The 19,429-nt window shown below is 40.5% G+C and overlaps 3 protein-coding genes across 3 annotated transcripts; 2 read left to right on the top strand and 1 right to left on the bottom strand.

Moving 5' to 3' along the window:
• The first annotated feature begins 4,914 nt into the window (after nt 1–4,914).
• Nucleotides 4,915–10,311, top strand: LOC129782525 (uncharacterized). The gene is made up of 2 exons (XM_055789658.1): nt 4,915–8,383; nt 9,311–10,311. The coding sequence occupies exons 1-2, from the start codon at nt 4,915–4,917 to the stop codon at nt 10,309–10,311; spliced, it is 4,470 nt and encodes a 1,489-aa protein (XP_055645633.1).
• Nucleotides 10,312–11,940: 1,629 nt separating this feature from the next.
• LOC129782524 (uncharacterized) lies at nt 11,941–14,165 on the bottom strand. The gene is made up of 3 exons (XM_055789657.1): nt 13,419–14,165; nt 12,851–13,361; nt 11,941–12,777 (listed from the first exon to the last, which is right to left on the bottom strand). The coding sequence occupies exons 1-3, from the start codon at nt 14,033–14,035 to the stop codon at nt 11,941–11,943; spliced, it is 1,965 nt and encodes a 654-aa protein (XP_055645632.1). The 5' UTR covers nt 14,036–14,165.
• A 699-nt stretch (nt 14,166–14,864) lies between these two features.
• Nucleotides 14,865–18,952, top strand: LOC129761963 (DNA-directed RNA polymerase II subunit RPB2). The gene is made up of 5 exons (XM_055759827.1): nt 14,865–15,000; nt 15,132–15,271; nt 15,337–15,423; nt 15,480–18,674; nt 18,746–18,952. Exons 1-5 carry the CDS (start codon nt 14,982–14,984, stop codon nt 18,833–18,835), a joined length of 3,531 nt encoding a protein of 1,176 aa, XP_055615802.1. The 5' UTR covers nt 14,865–14,981; the 3' UTR covers nt 18,836–18,952.
• Nucleotides 18,953–19,429: the final 477 nt, after the last annotated feature.

Raw genomic sequence — 19,429 nt, 5'->3', positions numbered from 1 at the left:
ACATACGGACAAGCAATTAACAATAAAACAATAAAACAAAAACAGATTTCGTCACGAGAATTTCTACGCATTTGAGCTTTTTTTCCCCTGGTTTGACGAGGATGTCCGCTTGCCATGGCCCCAGGCTACAGATGGGGAATCCGCGCCACTCGAAGATGCCGACTGTTCTTGTTCCCCTTATCGCGAAGGGGAAGGAACAAGGATCTTCGATTCTTGTTCCACACTTAATATTTCCTCTCTGTATCGGGTGATTTCACTGTAGGATTATACAAACAGCATTTGAGGAACCCGTGCAGTGAATATCAGAAGTTTCACACACTCGAAAGTTTTAACCGCTGTTGAATTAAATTTCAGATAGCCGGTGGATGATAATCCAGACGACCGGAGTTCGAACCCACATCGGAGCAGTTAAACATTAATATACCACTCCCAACACAAGTCAATCAAACAATTCTCGCGTAACTTTTGAAAAGGTCCTATGTAACAAATGTAAACAAATCGAGTTGACCCAGCAAAAATTAAATCGTATAATTTTGCACGTGCCAAGTCTTACAAGAAATCCGAATAAATCATAATCGCATATAATATCAATCAAAGTATGTATCGTGTATATTTGAAATCGCATAAAATGTAAAAACTCGATTTTATATACCATTATCAAATTAAGTCGCATATCGGTATAATAAACATCAATTTTATGATGTACATTGTCGTAAAATATATTTAATCCGCATCATATGCGTATATTACGCTGATGCAGTTTGTGTGTCGTATAAGCGTATAATTTAAATCGATTCAGTACTGTAGAAAATCGTGTTACATGCTGAAGAAAATCATGAAACAGTAAATCATATTAGATCCTACTAAAGGACATATTACATCATATTGAAATGTCAATGAAATGCTGATGCACTCGAAAGTTTTAACCGCTGTTGAATTAAATGGCAGATAGCCGCGCGAGATAGCTGGTGGATGATAATCCAGACGACCGGAGTTCGAACCCATATCGGAGCAGTTTTCACCAAACATCAATCTGTGTCATTTTAAACATTCATATTCCACTCCCAACACAAGTCAATCAAACAATTATTATTTCTACAAACATAAATACTCATATATAAAAATGGCGATTCGTGAGGCTATAATAAACATTTCACGAAAATATTTTGCGCCATTTGTTTTTTTTTTCGATGTCTGTAATAAATCGTATATGAGTATGGTAAAAGTCGCTATTATAGCCGGTCAAAGTGGCATATTCATCCAAACAAATTCGGTAAGCATTTGCCATGTATGTATATGGCCTCCACTTTTGCATGCATATGCCAGTTAGGCGCATTATATGCCAACCAAATTTTAGGGCATATGATGTTATATATACGCTTGTTATGCGATTTAATGTTTGCTGGGAATGGACGCACGCTATATGTTTTTAATCGTTGAATGTATTACAAAAACAATCGTTCACGTATCTATCTTCTTCATCCTTTTTGTCGCCGATACAAAAAATATCCAATGTACAGATTCGGATTTTAAGCACTCGGCTGTTACTTCGGACGCCACTTTCCTCCGACGGCCGAAACGTCCGAAGTAACAAAGCAGTCAAAACAACTCGCAGTCGTACTTCGGTCGTTTTGGAATTTGTTTCTTACAGGAGTTGTTATCGATTTCAGCGCAATTCAACGAGCGATAACAATAATAATCAGTCTTTAGAACGAAATGCTGATATTTGGATTGTTGTTTATTAGTTAGTTTCAAATTCCTATAGTGCAACGTAATATGTCCAAAGTGCAATCGCGGGCAGTCAAAACGTCCAATGTAACATTTTTCGCTCCGAGGCTTCAACCTTAATCTCAAATCACGGATCGACAGTTACGATTGGTTTTACGGAGTTATTCTTGACAGCTAGTGGTGAAAACAGTGATAAAGATCGATAGCTTTTAAGACAATTCGCAAAATAATGTTCGGGTCTTCAACTTCGTTTTTCTCGAGTTGGCGAAAATGTTACATTGGACCTTTTCAAAAGTTACGCGAGAATTATTGTTTCTACGAACATAAATACTCATACATAAAAAGGGCGATTCGTGAGGTTATAATATACATTTCACGAAAATATTTTGCGCCATTTGTTTTTTTTCTATGTCTGTAATAAATCGTATATGAGTATGGCAAAAGTCGTATTTGGTAATCGCTATTATAGCCGGTCAAAGTTGCATATTCATCCAAACAAAATCGGTAAGCATTTGCCATGTATGTATATGGCCTCCACTTTTGCATGCATATGCCAGTTAAGCGCATTATATGCCAACCAAATTTTAGGGCATATGATGTTATATATACGCTTGTTATGCGATTTAATGTTTGCTGGGTTGTTCGAGAAATAACAAAACGAAAAATAAATTTTGGAAAAATATTGCACTCGCGTAAAAATTATTTTTGTTTTAGTGAATAATAATTGTATCTGTTTTTCATAAATAAAAAAAAAATTTTGCACGTGTGAAATTATTGACTTAAATTAACTATGTCGATTATATGAATCGATTCAGTAGATAAAAGTTATGAATTTTTAAAAAACGTCATTTTTGGAAAAAAGGAGAAAAATGATTTTTTGAACCATCGGTTAATTTTGAAAAATCATAATTTAAAACCGAAGAACATATTTTTGGATATGTTATCTAAAAAATCCTCAGCTTTCGAGAGAAAATATAAAAAACATAACGCCCTTGAATGAAAACTATAAAGAACAATTACGATCAATAATCAAGAAAACAAAATTATTTTTTTTGCAAGTATAGTATTTAAAAAAAAATAAACTGGCTAACTGACCAATTTGATATGTCGATCATCTGGATCGGTTTAATAGTTCAAAAGATATGAATCTAAAAAAAAATATTTTTGGAAAAAAGGAGAAAAATGGAATGGGATCTAATATTTAACGAAAAGGAACAAAACTACCAATTTACACGAAAATCTGAGAACCACTATGTCAGTTTGGCATGGAATCTATATATAATACTTTTTTTTCCAATTCATTTATTTGTAAGGCTCAATCGCATGAGCTTTGCGGAGCCACTAATTCATGATTTGTTTTTACAGAATTTCAACTTAAATCTATGTTTAGTAGGTTTCGACCGATTACTCGCGGTTTACTCGAGGTTAGAGGGGCAACAATTTTTGTGGGATGGATCAGGTTAGGGATATGGATATGAGGTATCGTTGTCTCAACCGAGAGCTGCCGCACGCACTGTAGCATTGTGCATAAAGACCAGGGATAGCATCTGGTGTTCGACTATCTGTCGAGGGTGGGCGACGGTGAAATGAGGGGACAAGACAAACAAACTGATAACGAAAAAGAAAAAAAACACACAAAAGCATTAAATTCTTATGCTAGTCCGTTTCACAAACATATAGATCAACTGCATATAGCAGATGTCGCGAGTTCCCAACGCGTCTCTAACAGGAACATAGGGTTGTCTTCTTTGGGCCCTAAGGGCATTCAAAAGGTACTCTCTGGCTGCGTAATTATCCGTACATTGCCAAACTGCGTGATCGATGTCATCGTAACCGTTTCCACACCGACAGACGTTGCTTTGAACAAGATTTATTCTGTGGAGATGCACATCTAGCGAGTAGTGGTTGGACATAAGTCTACTCATTACACGAATGAAGTCACGACTTACGTCCAGACCTTTGAACCACGCTCTCGAAGAAACATTTGGAATAATTGAATATAACCACCGCCCAAGACTTCCAGTGTTCCAATCAGTTTGCTAACTCAAGAGGGAACTCTGACGCAGTAATTGGAAAAATTCATCGTATGAAATCTGTCTATCAAACAATTCGCCTTCCTGGGCACCCACCTTTGCGAGAGTGTCCGCTTTCTCATTGCCAGGAATTGAGCAATGAGAGGGGACCCATACAAAGGTTAACTTATAAGATCTTTCGATCAGTGCACTCATCTGCTGCCTCACTTTTGTGAGGAAATAAGATGGATGCCTACTAGTTTTCATCGACTGGAGAGCCTATATATAATACTAAGAAAATATAGTTTGGTGTTAATTTCCCCTGCAACTAAAAAACTGATTACTAGAAACTAATTGACGTTAACGTTTTATTACCTTGTAAATTCTAGATACAATACCAACAGAGGGTATTTAAAAAAATAAAAATAGCTTTTTATGGGGTGTGTTCAAAACTGAAAAAAGATATTCAGAAATCATATTTTTATGTTGTTTTTTAAGCGTACCTACATTATTTAGTCGTATAATTATTGTATTGTTCCTACGCATAAGTTAAAACAACGTAATAAATCCCACATGTCTGTAACTATCTTGATCCCACATTTTGTATTTGACTTGTTTTCTTGCTTGAATTAAAAATGTATACACAAAAATATTTTGAAGACAGGAAACAGAGAGGAGAGTAGCCATTGCCGTTATACAGAACAGAATAAAAAGTTAGTTGAATATATGATCTCAAGTGCAACACACATGTTTTTACTTCTCGCAACAGTTTTTTCGTAAAGGCAATTGTGCCGCGTGGTCCGCCGAGAATAATATTCCTCTCGTTTCGTCAGTTTAGTGTGTTGATATCACATCGGACTTCTATACGTCGTTCATCCGCGTTCTCTCACGCAAAGTTTGCAGGATCGCCTACATTTTTGGTGCCGAAACCCGGGACTGCCAGAGCATTTTTCGTCTTCGACCGCCTTTCGTCTGAGGTTAGCGTCGCCATCTTTTTCGACTGCTGGATTTTTCACTCCGGATTCATCGCGTCGGCAGTTCCATTGGCCTGGAAACTTCATGAAGGAAACGGATTTTGCTGTTATCGTCGAGGCACATCGCAGGTTCGAAAAGTGAGCACAGGTGAGTGGCAAACAAAATTATCGAAATAAAATAAAATTTTGTGCGTACAAAAATGAACGCTAAGAAAATAAAGAAGATTGTTGTTCGTAGAAACAACGTTTTAAGTTCATTAAAATTGATTCAGCAATTCAACCAAGATTATACGTTCGATCGTGATTTCCCTCAACTCAAATTTCGCATAGAAAAGCTAGATGAGCTATGGGATCAATTTGACGAATTACAAACCGAAATTGAGTGTGAGGAAGAAGCCGACGAAGAACTTTCGGCTGTTAGAATTTCATTCGAAACAGAATATTTTCAATTAAAAGGATCACTCACTGAAAAGCTTGATGCAGTTGAAGTTGACACAAAAAGACCACTTTCTCCTGTTGCTCCGCCTGTTCATTCTGTTGGTGTTCGCTTGCCTGAGCTTAAAATACCGGAGTTTTCCGGAAATTTCGAAGAGTGGACGAATTTTCACGATCTTTTCGTCACTCTGATTCACACAAATCATCATCTGTCGTCAGTGCAAAAATTTCAGTATTTGAAGGCCGTATTGAAGGGTGAGGCTCTTCGTCTGGTTGAGTCTTTATCGGTTTCGTCAGAAAATTATACAATTGCATGGGATAGTCTAAGGAAGCGGTATGACAATAAGAATCTGCAAATTAAACAACACTTTTCGGCTTTGTTGTCCACGAATGCTATACGTAAAGAATCTGCCACAGCACTCTCAAATTTGGCAGATGAATTCGATAAGCATGTCTGTGTGCTTAATAAGTTGGAGAATTGTGATGATCATTGGAATTCATTCCTTATCGAGTTATTGAGTAGCAAATTGGATCCTATCACGCTGAAGGAATGGGAATCTCAGCTAGACATCAACGGTCGTCCCATGTATGATGAATTAGTTGCCTTTATTCAGAAACGCTCTAGGATTTTGCAGTCTATTACGCTCTCCCAAACATCACAACAGCCTATCAAGCCTGAGATAAAATTAGAATCGAAGACTCTGCGAAATAAAACCGTTTCATATCACTCCACGAATAATGATAATCTTCCGAAGTGCAGACTATGCAAACTATCGCATTCACTGATGCAGTGCGTTGAATTTAGGAAGCTGTCGCCACAACAACGTTTCGAAGTAGCCAAGAAGCACGGCCTTTGTCTTAACTGTCTACGGTCATCTCACATGATGAAAAACTGCACTGCTGGATCCTGTCGAACATGCAGCAAACGCCATCATACTTTGCTACATTTGAATTCAACTCCAAAGTCGGATCAGAATAACGATCAATCGAACACTGCCATTCAGGTAGCGCAGTATACACACCATTCACCATCGGTATCGGTCGTCGGTATGCCTTCATCGTTTTCGTGCATTGCAGATGATTGCAATGTGGTATCTCGGATTACTGAACCAGTCCCGTCATCGTCAGATGGGCACAGTAATTATACGTCGTCGCTTATTCCTCCATCGATTTCGAAACGCAAACCGTCAGGTTCTGCTCAAAGCTCACCTCAGGTGACAAATTGTCAAGCTGTCGTTCCTGTAAATTCGAATTTGTCGAAGACTAAACAGTCTTCTGTATTCATGTTGACTGCATACGTTAGGGTCAAGGATATTGATGGTAACTACCACTTCGCACGCGCTTTGCTTGATTGTGCATCTGAAGCAAATTTCGTAACAGAATCTCTAGCTCAAACTCTTCGCTTGAAACGCCTATCTGCTAACATAGATGTGTATGGTATAAGCCAATCCGTTAAGAAAGTTAAACAACAAGTTCCCATCGTAGTGTCGTCTCGTATTAATTCGTACACATCTTGCTTGAGTTTTTTGATCCTGCCATCGCTAACGAGGATTTTGCCCACAGTCAACGTGAATGTATCCAAGTGGATTATTCCGCGCCACGTTCCTCTCGCAGATCCCAAATTCAATGTCGCCCACGACGTCGACATGATTATCGGCATAAAGTCATTCTTCGACATTCTAGAGGATGATCAAATCGCACTAGGTAGTGACTTGCCAGTGCTTCGTAAAACAGTTTTCGGTTACGTCGTTGCGGGTGAGGCCCTCGAAAGCAAATCTTCTACTGTTGTTTGTAACGTTTCGACTTTTGACAACCTGGATTCAATAGTTCGCAAATTCTGGGAAGTAGAAAGTTTCGAAAGTGGCAAAGCCCTTTCTCTGGAAGAACAATATTGCGAGACACATTTCAAAAAAACCCACAGCAGAGCCATTGACGGTCGGTACGTGATTCGTTTACCCATTCGTGAAGAGATGCTGTTTGCTTTAGGAGAATCGTTAACAACAGCAAAGCGTAGATTTTTTAGTATCGAGAAAAAGTTAGCATCGGACCCTCAGTTACTCTCAGAATACACGAAATTCATGGACGAGTATCAACTACTGCAACACATGGAGGAAATCGAGCCCAATCATTCGATCCAGCACTTCTACCTACCTCATCATTCGATCCAGCGACCAGAAAGCACAACAACAAAGACAAGGGTTGTTTTCGATGCCTCATGCCGAGGATCTAACAACATTTCACTGAATGATATCTGCTACATAGGTCCAAATGTTCAGCCTTCGCTTTTGTCAATACTACTCAATTTTCGACTACCAAAGAACGTAGTGACTGCCGATATAGAAAAAATGTATCGACAGATTATCGTCCACACTGAAGATCGTCCTCTGCAACAGATCGTTTGGCGGAAGAATCCTACAGAAAATCTAAAACATTATCGACTGAATACCGTCACATACGGTACAGCTTCTGCACCATACCTCGCTACGCGTGTTTTAAACCAACTTGCTGACGACGAAGCTCAAAACTATCCACTTGCCGCCTTGAAGGTGAAGAAGTCGTTTTACGTAGATGATTACCTGTCGGGGGAAGATGACGAAAATCGCTTAATCGAAACAAATCAACAGCTTATCGCACTTCTTCGTTCTGGTGGATTTAGCCTCCGAAAATGGAGCAGTAACAACAAAAGGGTGCTTGCTCATATTCCAGAATCACTACGGGATACTCGGTCCGAATTAAAAATCGGTCAATCAGGTTTAATCAAAACTCTTGAACTCAACTGGCATCCTGTGTCTGATCGGTTGAGCTTCAACGTTCCAGAATTTGAATTATCGGAGTTGATAACAAAACGTACAATTTTATCGGAGATGTCACGCCTATTCGACCCCCTCGGTCTTGTTGGAGCTGCTATCGTAATGGCGAAGATATTTCTACAATCACTTTGGGCTAACAACTATTCGTGGAACGACTCATTGCCATCTGAATGTACGACTTGGTGGAAGCAGTATCGTGAGGAAATCTATAAACTCGCATCGCTCACTATTCCCAGACGCGCTCTCAACGATAATTACACAGACATCGAACTCCATTGCTTCGCAGATGCGTCCGATCGGGCTTATGGTAGCTGTGTGTATATGAAGACAACGAGTGGTGACGGTACATCCGTTAGCAATTTGGTAATCTCGAAATCTCGCGTCAGTTCGCTGACAAAGCTCTCGACTCCACGACTGGAACTTTGTGCAGCTTTATTAGCTGCTCAGTTAGCAGAACTTGTACTAGAATCAACATCGTTAAATATCAGGGTGACCTATTGGACCGACTCAACTATCGTGCTTCATTGGTTGGCATCATCATCGTCAGTTTGGAAAGTTTTCGTTTCGAATCGCATCGCCGAAATTCATCGTTTGACCAAAGGCTCTTGGCGCCATGTACCAACGCATCTAAATCCTGCTGATCGGATCTCACGTGGTGTTCTTCCATCTAAGCTCATTAACGACGACCTCTGGTGGCACGGCCCTGGATTCCTCTGTGAACAAACAAATAGTTGGCCGCCAAATTGCATCACACTTTCCCCACTTCATATGCAAGCTCGTGACGTCGAAATTCGTCAAACTGTCGCTGTTATGGTTACTACGAACTCCTCTGTCGTTGAATTAATCGAACAACATTCCGCACTCTCTCCTCTGCAACGAAAAATCGCATGGGTAATGAGATTCATAAATAATTGTCGCAATCGTCTTAAAAATCGCCATTTTGGTGCACTAACGCACAAAGAAATCGATGCAGCACTTATAAAACAAACGCAAGCAGAACATTTTTCGTCAGAAATAAAATTTCTCCGGAAGCACACAGGACCAACTCGAAAACTATTTTCGTTTAAATCACAGCTTAAGACACTGAATCCTTTTTTAGATTCAGAAGGCATACTTCGTGTGGATGGACGTCTACAGAAACTTGACGCTCCATTTGATACCCCGATGATTTTACCTCAAAGAGCTCATATCACACTTCTCATCGCTAAAGCAATTCATATTCGTACATTACACTCGGGCCCACAGCTGCTGTTATCCTTGCTGCGCCAACGATTTTGGCCAATCAGAGGAAGAGACGTCGCAAAGAAAGTAGTACGTGAATGTATTGTTTGTTTTCACTGTAAACCAACAGCCGCCAGCCAGCTTATGGGTCAATTACCTGCCGTTAGACTCACACCATCGCGTGCGTTTGTATCAAGCGGAGTTGACTATTGCGGTCCGTTCTTCGTAAAGCCTCCTAGACGTCGTGGATCATCGATAAAAATCTTCGTCGCAATCTTCGTGTGTATGTGGTCAAAAGCCGTCCACATCGATATCGTATATAGTCTCACATCAGCCTCGTTCATAAATGCGCTAAAACGCCTCGTCAGCCGTCGTGGTCGTATATCCGACATATATTGTGATAACGCACGAACTTTCGTAGGAGCGAACCGAATGCTCCAAGAACTTCGACGGGAATTCAACAAAATGCATAGTTCCGAAGAAACCGCCAGTTATTGCGCTGAATCTGGCATCAACTTCCACTTCAATCCAGCACGTTCGCCGCACTTCGGTGGACTATGGGAGGCTGCGGTAAAAATCTTCAAGTATCATCTCTACAGGGTGATGAAAAATACTTTGCTAACAATCGACGACTTCAACACGCTCATCGTGCAAATAGAGGGAATTATGAATTCCCGACCCTTGACGCCGTTATCATCTGACCCTGCAGACGTAGTTGCCCTAACTCCTGGGCATTTTCTCGTTGGAGAGCCTCTCCACTCGCTTCCAGAGCCTGACTTGTGTAACACCCCTATTAACAGACTAAACTCATTCCAGAAGATGCAACAACGTCTCCAGCATTTCTGGAAATCCTGGTCCCGCGACTACATCGGGCAGCTTCAAAATCGGAAGAAGTGGCCAGTATCACTACCAAACACAGATATCGGAACTATGGTCCTGCTTAAACAAGATGGCGCCCCTCCTATGCGGTGGAATCTCGGTCGAGTCGAACAGGTGTTCCTCGGCAATGACGGAAACGTACGGGTAGTTCAGGTTCGTACGGCATCCGGCAGCTATAGACGTGCAGTGACGGAGATCTGCCCCCTACCTATCGAGCAAGGTTCAACTGAAACATCACCTATCACCAATTGACTTGGAGAAGCTTGGTTATTTATTGAAATTTCCTTTCAATGCGGGCCGGCATGTTCCTACGCATAAGTTAAAACAACGTAATAAATCCCACTTGTCTGTAACTATCTTGATCCCACATTTTGTATTTGACTTGTTTTCTTGCTTGAATTAAAAATGTATACACAAAAATATTTTGAAGACAGGAAACAGAGGAGAGTAGCCATTGCCGTTATACAGAACAGAATAAAAAGTTAGTTGAATATATGATCTCAAGTGCAACACACATGTTTTTACTTCTCGCAACAGTTTTTTCGTAAAGGCAATTGTGCCGCGTGGTCCGCCGAGAATAATATTCCTCTCGTTTCGTCAGTTTAGTGTGTTGATATCACATCGGACTTCTATACGTCGTTCATCCGCGTTCTCTCACGCAAAGTTTGCAGGATCGCCTACATGTATCATTCAATTTATTCCGTTGAGAATGCTTTAAAATATTTCAACTGATGCTCTTACCACATTTTAATTTTTTTATTCAATGTTCAGTTTCTATGGCGAAGCTTCATTCGTACATTACACATTTGTCATCATTGGTGGAATACGATCATAAATGTTGTTATGAATAGCACAGCAAGTTATGATTACAATACATATGGATTTATTTTGATAATGCATTATACATAAACCGATAAAAATGCATTATAATATCTATCCACAGCGTTTTAGCGTCTATATGTATATTTTATTCAATTTCAGTTCGTAACATTATATACGAACCTCCCACCTTAAATATGATGTCTCCCACCCTTTTAGAGACATCTTAACATTATGTTCAATTTTTAGAGCGTAAACTATCTGTCAATTTTTTCACTGTTTACATTTTCTTGCCACAAATCGTTGCCACTTTTTTCTCTCAAGTTCCACTTCTCTTCTCTGATGTTATTTCCGTGTACAAATATTCTCGAGAACCAATGTACTGGAAAAAAGGTAATGAAGATGGCAGTGTTTCGAGCGACATAGCATGCTCTGCCATAACTATTTCTCAAATAGTGACGTCAGTCGTTGTGTTTATCTTTGATTGCCCACCGCATCCATGTGAAAATGCTATTTTCAGGAAGTAATTTATTAATTAAAAACGTGCATTTTTAAGTTCCCGCTGAATATAAGCCACGATACAGTTGTCATCTGTTAAAAACAAACAGTTGAATGATTTCATGTGAATTTTCGCTCAATCATGCAACCGTGAGTACTTTCAACATTGTTTTGTTTCTTCCATATACTGCCGCTCTTCGCATATCCGTCCCATGTCGATTTTCAATGATTTTGGTTTTTTTGTGGGAATCAGCTCAAAATTATCTCAAGTTTTGAAAAAAATAATAAAAAAGTAGACTTTGTTCGTAAAATATGAAAAATCCAAACCCGTTTGTGTTGTCCCATGTCGAAAATATTCGCATAACAGTCACGTTGACTTCATTGATCGCGGGGAGCTAACTGATGTATTAAATTGTTCATTTTTAAACCGTGCTAAGCAATAGAAGTGCTTATTATGTAAAGTAAAACTTAAATTAAACTCATATTACACACTAAATTTGTTTAAATCCATTTTATTCGAAAAAAAACTCAAAATTTCATTCAAAAGTTACATAGAACTTAAACTTATTGCTCAGGAAGGTTATTCCAAAACAGCTTCTGCTCCTCTTTGATAACTGGCAAAATAGCATTCAACAGCGCCTTCTTACGGTCGGTAGTTATACCAGCTGGATCTTTACGACGCGTTAGGATATTCGCCAAATTGAAATCCTTATGGATAACGATCTTCATCTGCTTCTTAGACATGATGCAACAAGAATGCATTTTTTCGCTGTCATTCACAGCGCTGCTGTAGTTCATTTCGTAGCTGCCTTTTTCGAAAATGATTTTCCTGATATTCTCGATATAAGGACGTGGCTTGCAGTTAGTTAACGTATACTGCGAAACCGTCATTTTCATCTCAAAAAAATCATTGACCGACATATCTTCCACAACAACGTTACTTTTCGCTTTTTGTACAACTCGTTTGAATTCAGGAAATGTGCATACCGGCTCACCATTTCGCATTGCTTTTTCCACAGCAGCGTGAAACGAATCCGCTGCCATAAACGTATGACCGGATTCGAAGAACTTTAGAGTTAGTTGCTTCACCGTAGTTTCCTTTGCATTCAGCAGAAGGGTCAGATAAAGGAACAAATTCCAATTTTTGTTCTGGTTGGAACAATTGTCCAGCCAGAACGTAACTTTTTCCAAGCCATTGCTGCAGCACCAGTCCACAACTTTGTCGAAGCAGCTCGTAATGTCACCAGCTGACCTTCCTGAAGTCGATTCGTCCCATACACAGGCAATAACGGGAAACGCTTTTGAATAATTGTGAACCGGCGCGAAAGTTTCGTTGTATGCTAATAAGCGTTGTGTAAAGACTATCGACTTCATGCCTTCTAGACGGGGAAGCTGGATAACCTGTAATTAGAATTGAAATGAAAGTCGATTCAATTTTCGCATAATTTTTATAACTCCAATTCAAATAAATCACCTTCTGGAGGTCAACTGCAAATACAACCTCTTTTGAGCGGATTTTGTCGCCGTCGTCCTTGTACGCCGATCTGGACATAGATGCCAATCGCAAATGCTCCACATGCGATTTGCATGTCGAACACACTGCAGTAAAATTCTCTTCGTCGGTATGCTCGGCTGTACTCTGGTGTAATGTGGCCGCGACACAGGCCTCGCATTGCTCGTTTCCTAATTTAACCAATGAAATGTTCATGCTCGACATTACATGTGAGTAGAAAGAATAATTGACCTTGAGGTCAGGAGGAGTCGATTCTTGATAGTTGTTGTGCATGGAAACTCCGGTTAAATCTGAAGGCAGATAATACCGGTTCGGCGCGTGGGCTCGTCGGTAGTGCGAAATACTTGGGTTGTAAGTTAAGATGTGTGATTTTACTGCTTCGTGTTTCTGTTGGCTTCTCTCGTATTTTCCACGCTTGGACGGTTTAGGGTTTCCTTCAAAATCGCTCGCGACAGATCGATATATAATGTTTCTACAGATAAAAAAACACTCAATCTTTATGTTTTACAAAATAATATTCATTACCTACCCACAGTTATCTCCATATCCAATCGTGTTCAAGAACAACTTACGACATACACGAACATCCGTTCCATTCAACAGACGGAAGCTGAAAATATATGAACAGCTCTTTTTCGGATTTTTTGCAGTGAATCGATTCCTTAGTCGGAGTGGTTGTGAGCTACGATGCACATTTTCTCTGATGAAATTGGTTTGACCGGCTTGATCGAGTTTCCAGAACTGATCATGAATAATTGCACGTTCGTCCTTGGACACAATCTGGTCACAATTCTTTCGGCAACCGCATGTTGCGCTGATCAATTTGTGAGCCAGCCGGCGATTCTTCGCGATCTTTGCTTTTCTTATTTCTTTTTTGGTTCGGTTCCACTTCCTGTTCTGGGTTGCAAAAAAACTTCCGTCGGAATCCACCTCTTCCCCTTCTGAACTCGAGCATTCCATTGCATTTTCTGTTGATTCATCTGAATTTTGAACCGGTTGTTGAATTGCGTCCGGACCGTATTTTTCCAAAAGGAACGTTTTCAGCGGAAACCTGTCACTTTCGGGTTCTTCAGCAAATCCCATGAAATCTTCTTCTTCTGTATCTTCATCACTGCCGTATCCTTTCAATAATTCCAATGCAGACATAGTCGAAGTGTGGAGGAACTCAAAACATTAACTGTTTCCGGCACGTTACTCATAAACACAGCAAACACAGAACGAATGACTTGTCAATTGTAGACGGACGAGAGTAAATAATGAGAGTAAGCGGAGTCTCGTGAATCTTACGGTCTTGTTCACAAGTTACGTAACGACATAAATATGATTTAATAAATGAGGAAGTATAATAAATAACTTTCAAGTCGCGTTCTACCCCATACTATTTACACGTTTTATCACACATGTTTGCCCCCCCCCCCTTTCCCCCTAAAATGTGAACGTAATTTTTGAACGATCCCTACACTTTCAAACCTTCTTGTAAAATACTTTTCTAATTCATAAGCATTTGATAATTATGGCAAAACATTGGGAACAGTAATGCAAGAAAAAATACTTTTCGTTACGTGACGGATATGCGAATATTTAGCTGATCAGATCGAAAATTATTCGCATGTCAGTCACATTGCTGTTTTTCTACTAAAAACATATAATTTATATATTTTTTTTATGTCAATTCAACTGAACATACTTTATCTAACCACTTTATAACAAAAACATACTTGAACAAACTATGCGGACGCGAAATAACCGAAAATTGATAAAATAATTCAATCGACGTTTTCTCCACTTGATGTTCTTTGCTTTGTGACCGACATGCGAAGAGCGGCAGTATACATTCCATATTGAATGCAAATAATTACGACACGATATTTCGCTTGCCAATACAGATATACTTCGCCTACTGTTCCACCTCTATATTGCTCGGAAAGTATATAAAGAAGTCTGGCAGCTCTGCCGCCATTTCTCATTTGAAGTCTGTGCGCCGTACAAATCACTCGATTAATAGACGCGTTAGATTTGAATCGGAATTTTGTTTTTTAGTGTTTCGAATCTATTCGTTTTCCATCTAGAAACTGCATTAGTGTTTGGCGCAATGTATGAAAACGAAGATGGTATGATAAGATTATTATTTTCGCTACATTCAATTGTTTTTGGACAGTCAATTTCTTGTTCACCCAGAACGAAGGCGATTGAACGATGGCGTATGAATACGGGAAAATTTAACTATTCTTTTTTTGTTAAGGTGATCACTTCGAAGAGGAGGACCCAGAGGAAATCTCTCATGAGTTGTGGCAGGAAGCCTGCTGGATTGTGATTAACGCTTACTTCGACGAGAAAGGTCTCGTCCGACAGCAACTTGACAGTTTCGATGAATTTATTCAGGTTGGTTGATGATCGAATTCTTAGTTTCATACTAACTTAGCTCGATTTTCCTCGTTTTCGTTTAGATGTCTGTTCAGCGAATTGTTGAAGATTCTCCCGCCATTGAGTTGACTGCAGAAGCACAGCACACCTCAGGAGACATTGAGACACCGGTATGTAGAAAAATAATCCTTCCCTCTTCAAATATAAACTGTTGCTTCCCTTTTAGACTCGATATCTGTTGAAATTCGACCAAATTTATTTATCGAAACCAACTCACTGGGAGAAAGATGGTTCTCCGTCGCCTATGATGCCAAACGAAGCTCGTCTCCGTAATTTAACTTATTCTGCTCCGTTATATGTGGATATTACCAAAACGAAAATTGTGGAAGGTCAGGAGCCGGTGGAGACTCAACACCAGAAGACTTTTATCGGTAAAATCCCAATTATGCTTCGTTCCACATATTGCTTGCTCTCTCAATTGACCGATCGTGATTTGACGGAATTGAACGAATGTCCACTGGATCCGGGTGGATACTTCATCATCAACGGCTCGGAGAAAGTGTTGATCGCTCAGGAGAAAATGGCCACAAATACGGTGTACGTGTTCAGTATGAAAGACGGCAAATACGCTTATAAATCTGAAATACGTTCCTGTCTAGAGCATAGCTCACGTCCAACGTCCACATTGTGGTGCAACATGATGGCCCGCGGTGGTCAAAGCATAAAAAAATCGGCCATTGGACAACGCGTGATTGCCATTCTGCCGTACGTGAAGCAGGAGATTCCTATTATGATTGTGTTCCGTGCGCTCGGTTTTGTGGCGGATCGTGACATTCTGGAGCACATTATTTATGATTTTGACGATCCTGAAATGATGGAAATGGTTAAGCCGTCTTTGGATGAAGCGTTTGTTGTGCAAGAACAGAACGTTGCCTTGAATTTTATTGGTGCGAGAGGTGCCCGCCCTGGTGTCACAAAAGACAAGCGTATCAAATATGCAAAGGAAATTTTACAGAAGGAAATGTTGCCACACGTTGGTGTTTCTGACTTTTGTGAGACCAAGAAAGCTTATTTCCTCGGTTATATGGTTCATAGGTTGCTACTGGCTGCTTTGGGTCGTCGTGAATTGGACGATCGTGATCACTACGGTAATAAGCGATTGGATTTGGCGGGACCATTGTTGGCGTTTTTATTCCGTGGATTGTTCAAAAATTTGATGAAGGAGGTACGGATGTATGCACAGAAGTTCATTGACCGTGGAAAGGATTTCAATTTGGAGTTGGCTATCAAGACAAAAATTATCACCGATGGTTTGCGATACTCGTTGGCTACAGGAAATTGGGGTGACCAGAAAAAGGCCCATCAGGCCCGTGCCGGTGTGTCTCAGGTGTTGAACAGATTGACATTTGCTTCAACGCTATCACATTTACGTCGTGTCAATTCACCGATTGGTCGGGACGGAAAACTTGCGAAACCCCGTCAGCTTCACAATACGCTATGGGGTATGATTTGTCCAGCAGAAACGCCCGAAGGAGCTGCTGTCGGCTTGGTGAAAAATCTCGCTTTGATGGCTTACATTTCTGTCGGATCGCAACCTTCGCCTATTCTTGAGTTCTTGGAGGAGTGGTCTATGGAAAATTTGGAGGAAATTGCTCCATCTGCAATTGCCGATGCTACCAAGATTTTTGTGAACGGATGTTGGGTGGGAATACATCGAGATCCCGAACAGTTGATGGCAACGCTCAGAAAGTTGCGCCGACAGATGGATATCATCGTATCCGAAGTGTCAATGATTCGAGATATTCGGGATCGTGAGATAAGAATTTACACTGACGCCGGGCGTATCTGTCGACCGTTGTTGATCGTAGAGAATGGAAGCTTGTTGCTTCGGAAAAATCACGTTGATATGTTGAAAGATCGTGATTATAATAACTATGGTTGGCAGGTGCTGGTTGCTTCTGGAGTAGTTGAATACATTGACACGCTGGAGGAAGAAACAGTCATGATTGCCATGACACCTTACGATCTGAAACAGGATAAAGAATACGCTTACTGTACGACGTATACCCATTGTGAAATTCATCCGGCAATGATTTTAGGGGTTTGTGCTTCAATTATACCATTCCCCGATCACAACCAGAGTCCTCGTAACACTTATCAAAGTGCTATGGGCAAACAGGCTATGGGGGTTTACATTACAAACTTCCACGTTCGGATGGATACTCTTGCCCACGTATTATACTACCCGATGAAGCCCCTTGTCACTACACGATCCATGGAATATTTGCGGTTCCGTGAGCTACCGGCTGGTATTAACTCGATTGTAGCAATTCTCTGCTACACGGGATACAATCAGGAAGATTCTGTTATTTTGAACGCTTCCGCCGTTGAGCGTGGATTCTTCCGATCTGTGTTTTACCGTTCATACAAGGATTCCGAGAGCAAGAAGATTGGTGATCAGGAAGAACAGTTTGAGAAACCCAATCGACAAACATGTCAAGGCATGCGAAACGCTCTGTACGATAAGCTCGATGAAGATGGCATCATTGCCCCAGGTCTTCGCGTTTCTGGTGACGATGTGGTCATTGGGAAAACTATTACTCTCCCGGAGACCGATGACGATCTTGATGGTACCACGAAACGGTTCACCAAGCGAGATGGGTCAACCTTCTTGCGTAACTCCGAGACGGGAATTGTTGATCAGGTTATGTTGACGCTGAACAGCGAAGGCTATAAGTTTTGCAAGATTCGTGTCCGTTCAGTGCGTATTCCTCAAATTGGAGATAAGTTCGCCTCGCGTCACGGACAAAAAGGTACCTGCGGTATTCAGTATCGTCAGGAGGATATGCCGTTCACATGCGAAGGGATCACTCCGGATATTATCATTAATCCTCACGCTATTCCATCGCGTATGACCATTGGTCATTTGATTGAGTGCATCCAGGGTAAACTAGGCTCAAATAAAGGAGAAATTGGTGACGCCACCCCCTTTAACGATGCTGTCAACGTGCAAAAGATTTCGACTTTCTTGCAAGAGTACGGCTATCAGCTCCGTGGTAACGAGGTTATGTATAATGGTCACACGGGACGCAAGATCAACGCCCAGGTTTTCCTCGGTCCAACCTACTACCAACGTTTGAAACATATGGTGGATGATAAGATCCATTCACGTGCCCGTGGTCCGGTGCAGATCTTGGTGCGGCAACCCATGGAGGGTCGTGCCCGAGATGGTGGTTTACGTTTCGGTGAAATGGAGCGGGATTGTCAGATTTCTCACGGCGCCGCCCAGTTTCTTAGAGAGCGTCTATTTGAAGTCTCTGATCCATACAGGATACATGTGTGCAACTTCTGTGGGTTGATTGCGATCGCTAATATGAGAAACAATACCTTTGAGTGTAAGGGTTGCAAAAATAAGACTCAGGTAAGGGATGCTTCTCCGTTTAATCGTTGATGAAACGTCTAAATATATATTATTTTCTTTTTGTTGTGTAGATATCGCAGGTTAAATTACCTTATGCAGCGAAATTACTGTTCCAAGAACTGATGGCCATGAATATCGCACCGCGATTGATGGTGTTATAAAATGAGAAGAAGGAATAACAGAACCGAAGGATTGTTTAGTGTTTGGTATGACGATGAGTGAACACAGTGTCATGAACAATTTCAATAATATTATAATATATAAGCCAAACAAATTTATTTCGTTCCTGTTGTGTAGCACAATTTATGAGAAAACCCTTATTCAAACAACCGTAATAGCGTTCAGTAAGGGTTCTACTATTTTGGTATACAGAATATGCTCATTTTCGGGCTCCAAACTCCATCAACTGTTCCAAATCAAAGATTGGTTTCGTCGGTACGTTGTCGTGTAATTTGATCTAGGTGGTTGCGTCCGTTCCGTCCTTCGAGAACACATTTTGAAGACGTTTCCTATGGTGTACATCAGAGGTGTCTCGTGGGTAAATTGACTGGTTGTGCACTTACAAGGTAAAAGAGAACAACCCAAAACTCAAAATTGAAAAAGGGTGGTTAATTAGTGCTCGAATATTGTTTTCTTTATATAAGAATTTTAATAGATTGACTGAACTATCTCCTGTTTCATCGTGCTTCTGAGTCCATTTCTAATGTTGAGCTATTTTTCATAGTCGTGCGTAGTTGATATATGTAAGACGGGAA

The sequence above is a fragment of the Toxorhynchites rutilus genome, chromosome 1 (genome assembly GCF_029784135.1).
Source record: "Toxorhynchites rutilus septentrionalis strain SRP chromosome 1, ASM2978413v1, whole genome shotgun sequence".
NCBI classification, from domain to species: Eukaryota; Metazoa; Arthropoda; class Insecta; order Diptera; family Culicidae; genus Toxorhynchites; species Toxorhynchites rutilus.
This window is presented reverse-complemented; position numbering and strand designations above follow the sequence as displayed.

Coding starts and splice junctions, on each gene's coding strand:
- LOC129782525 (XM_055789658.1), top strand. CDS start 4,915: ATGAACGCTAAGAAAATAAAGAAGATTGTTGTTCGTAGAAACAACGTT. Junction 8,384..9,310: donor GACTCCACGACTGGAACTTT/GTGCAGCTTTAT, acceptor GTAAACCAACAG/CCGCCAGCCAGCTTATGGGT.
- LOC129782524 (XM_055789657.1), bottom strand. CDS start 14,035: ATGTCTGCATTGGAATTATTGAAAGGATACGGCAGTGATGAAGATACA. Junction 13,362..13,418: donor GGATATGGAGATAACTGTGG/GTAGGTAATGAA, acceptor TTTTATCTGTAG/AAACATTATATATCGATCTG. Junction 12,778..12,850: donor TTGCAGTTGACCTCCAGAAG/GTGATTTATTTG, acceptor TTCTAATTACAG/GTTATCCAGCTTCCCCGTCT.
- LOC129761963 (XM_055759827.1), top strand. Junction 15,272..15,336: donor GTTTCGATGAATTTATTCAG/GTTGGTTGATGA, acceptor GTTTTCGTTTAG/ATGTCTGTTCAGCGAATTGT. Junction 15,424..15,479: donor CAGGAGACATTGAGACACCG/GTATGTAGAAAA, acceptor CTTCCCTTTTAG/ACTCGATATCTGTTGAAATT.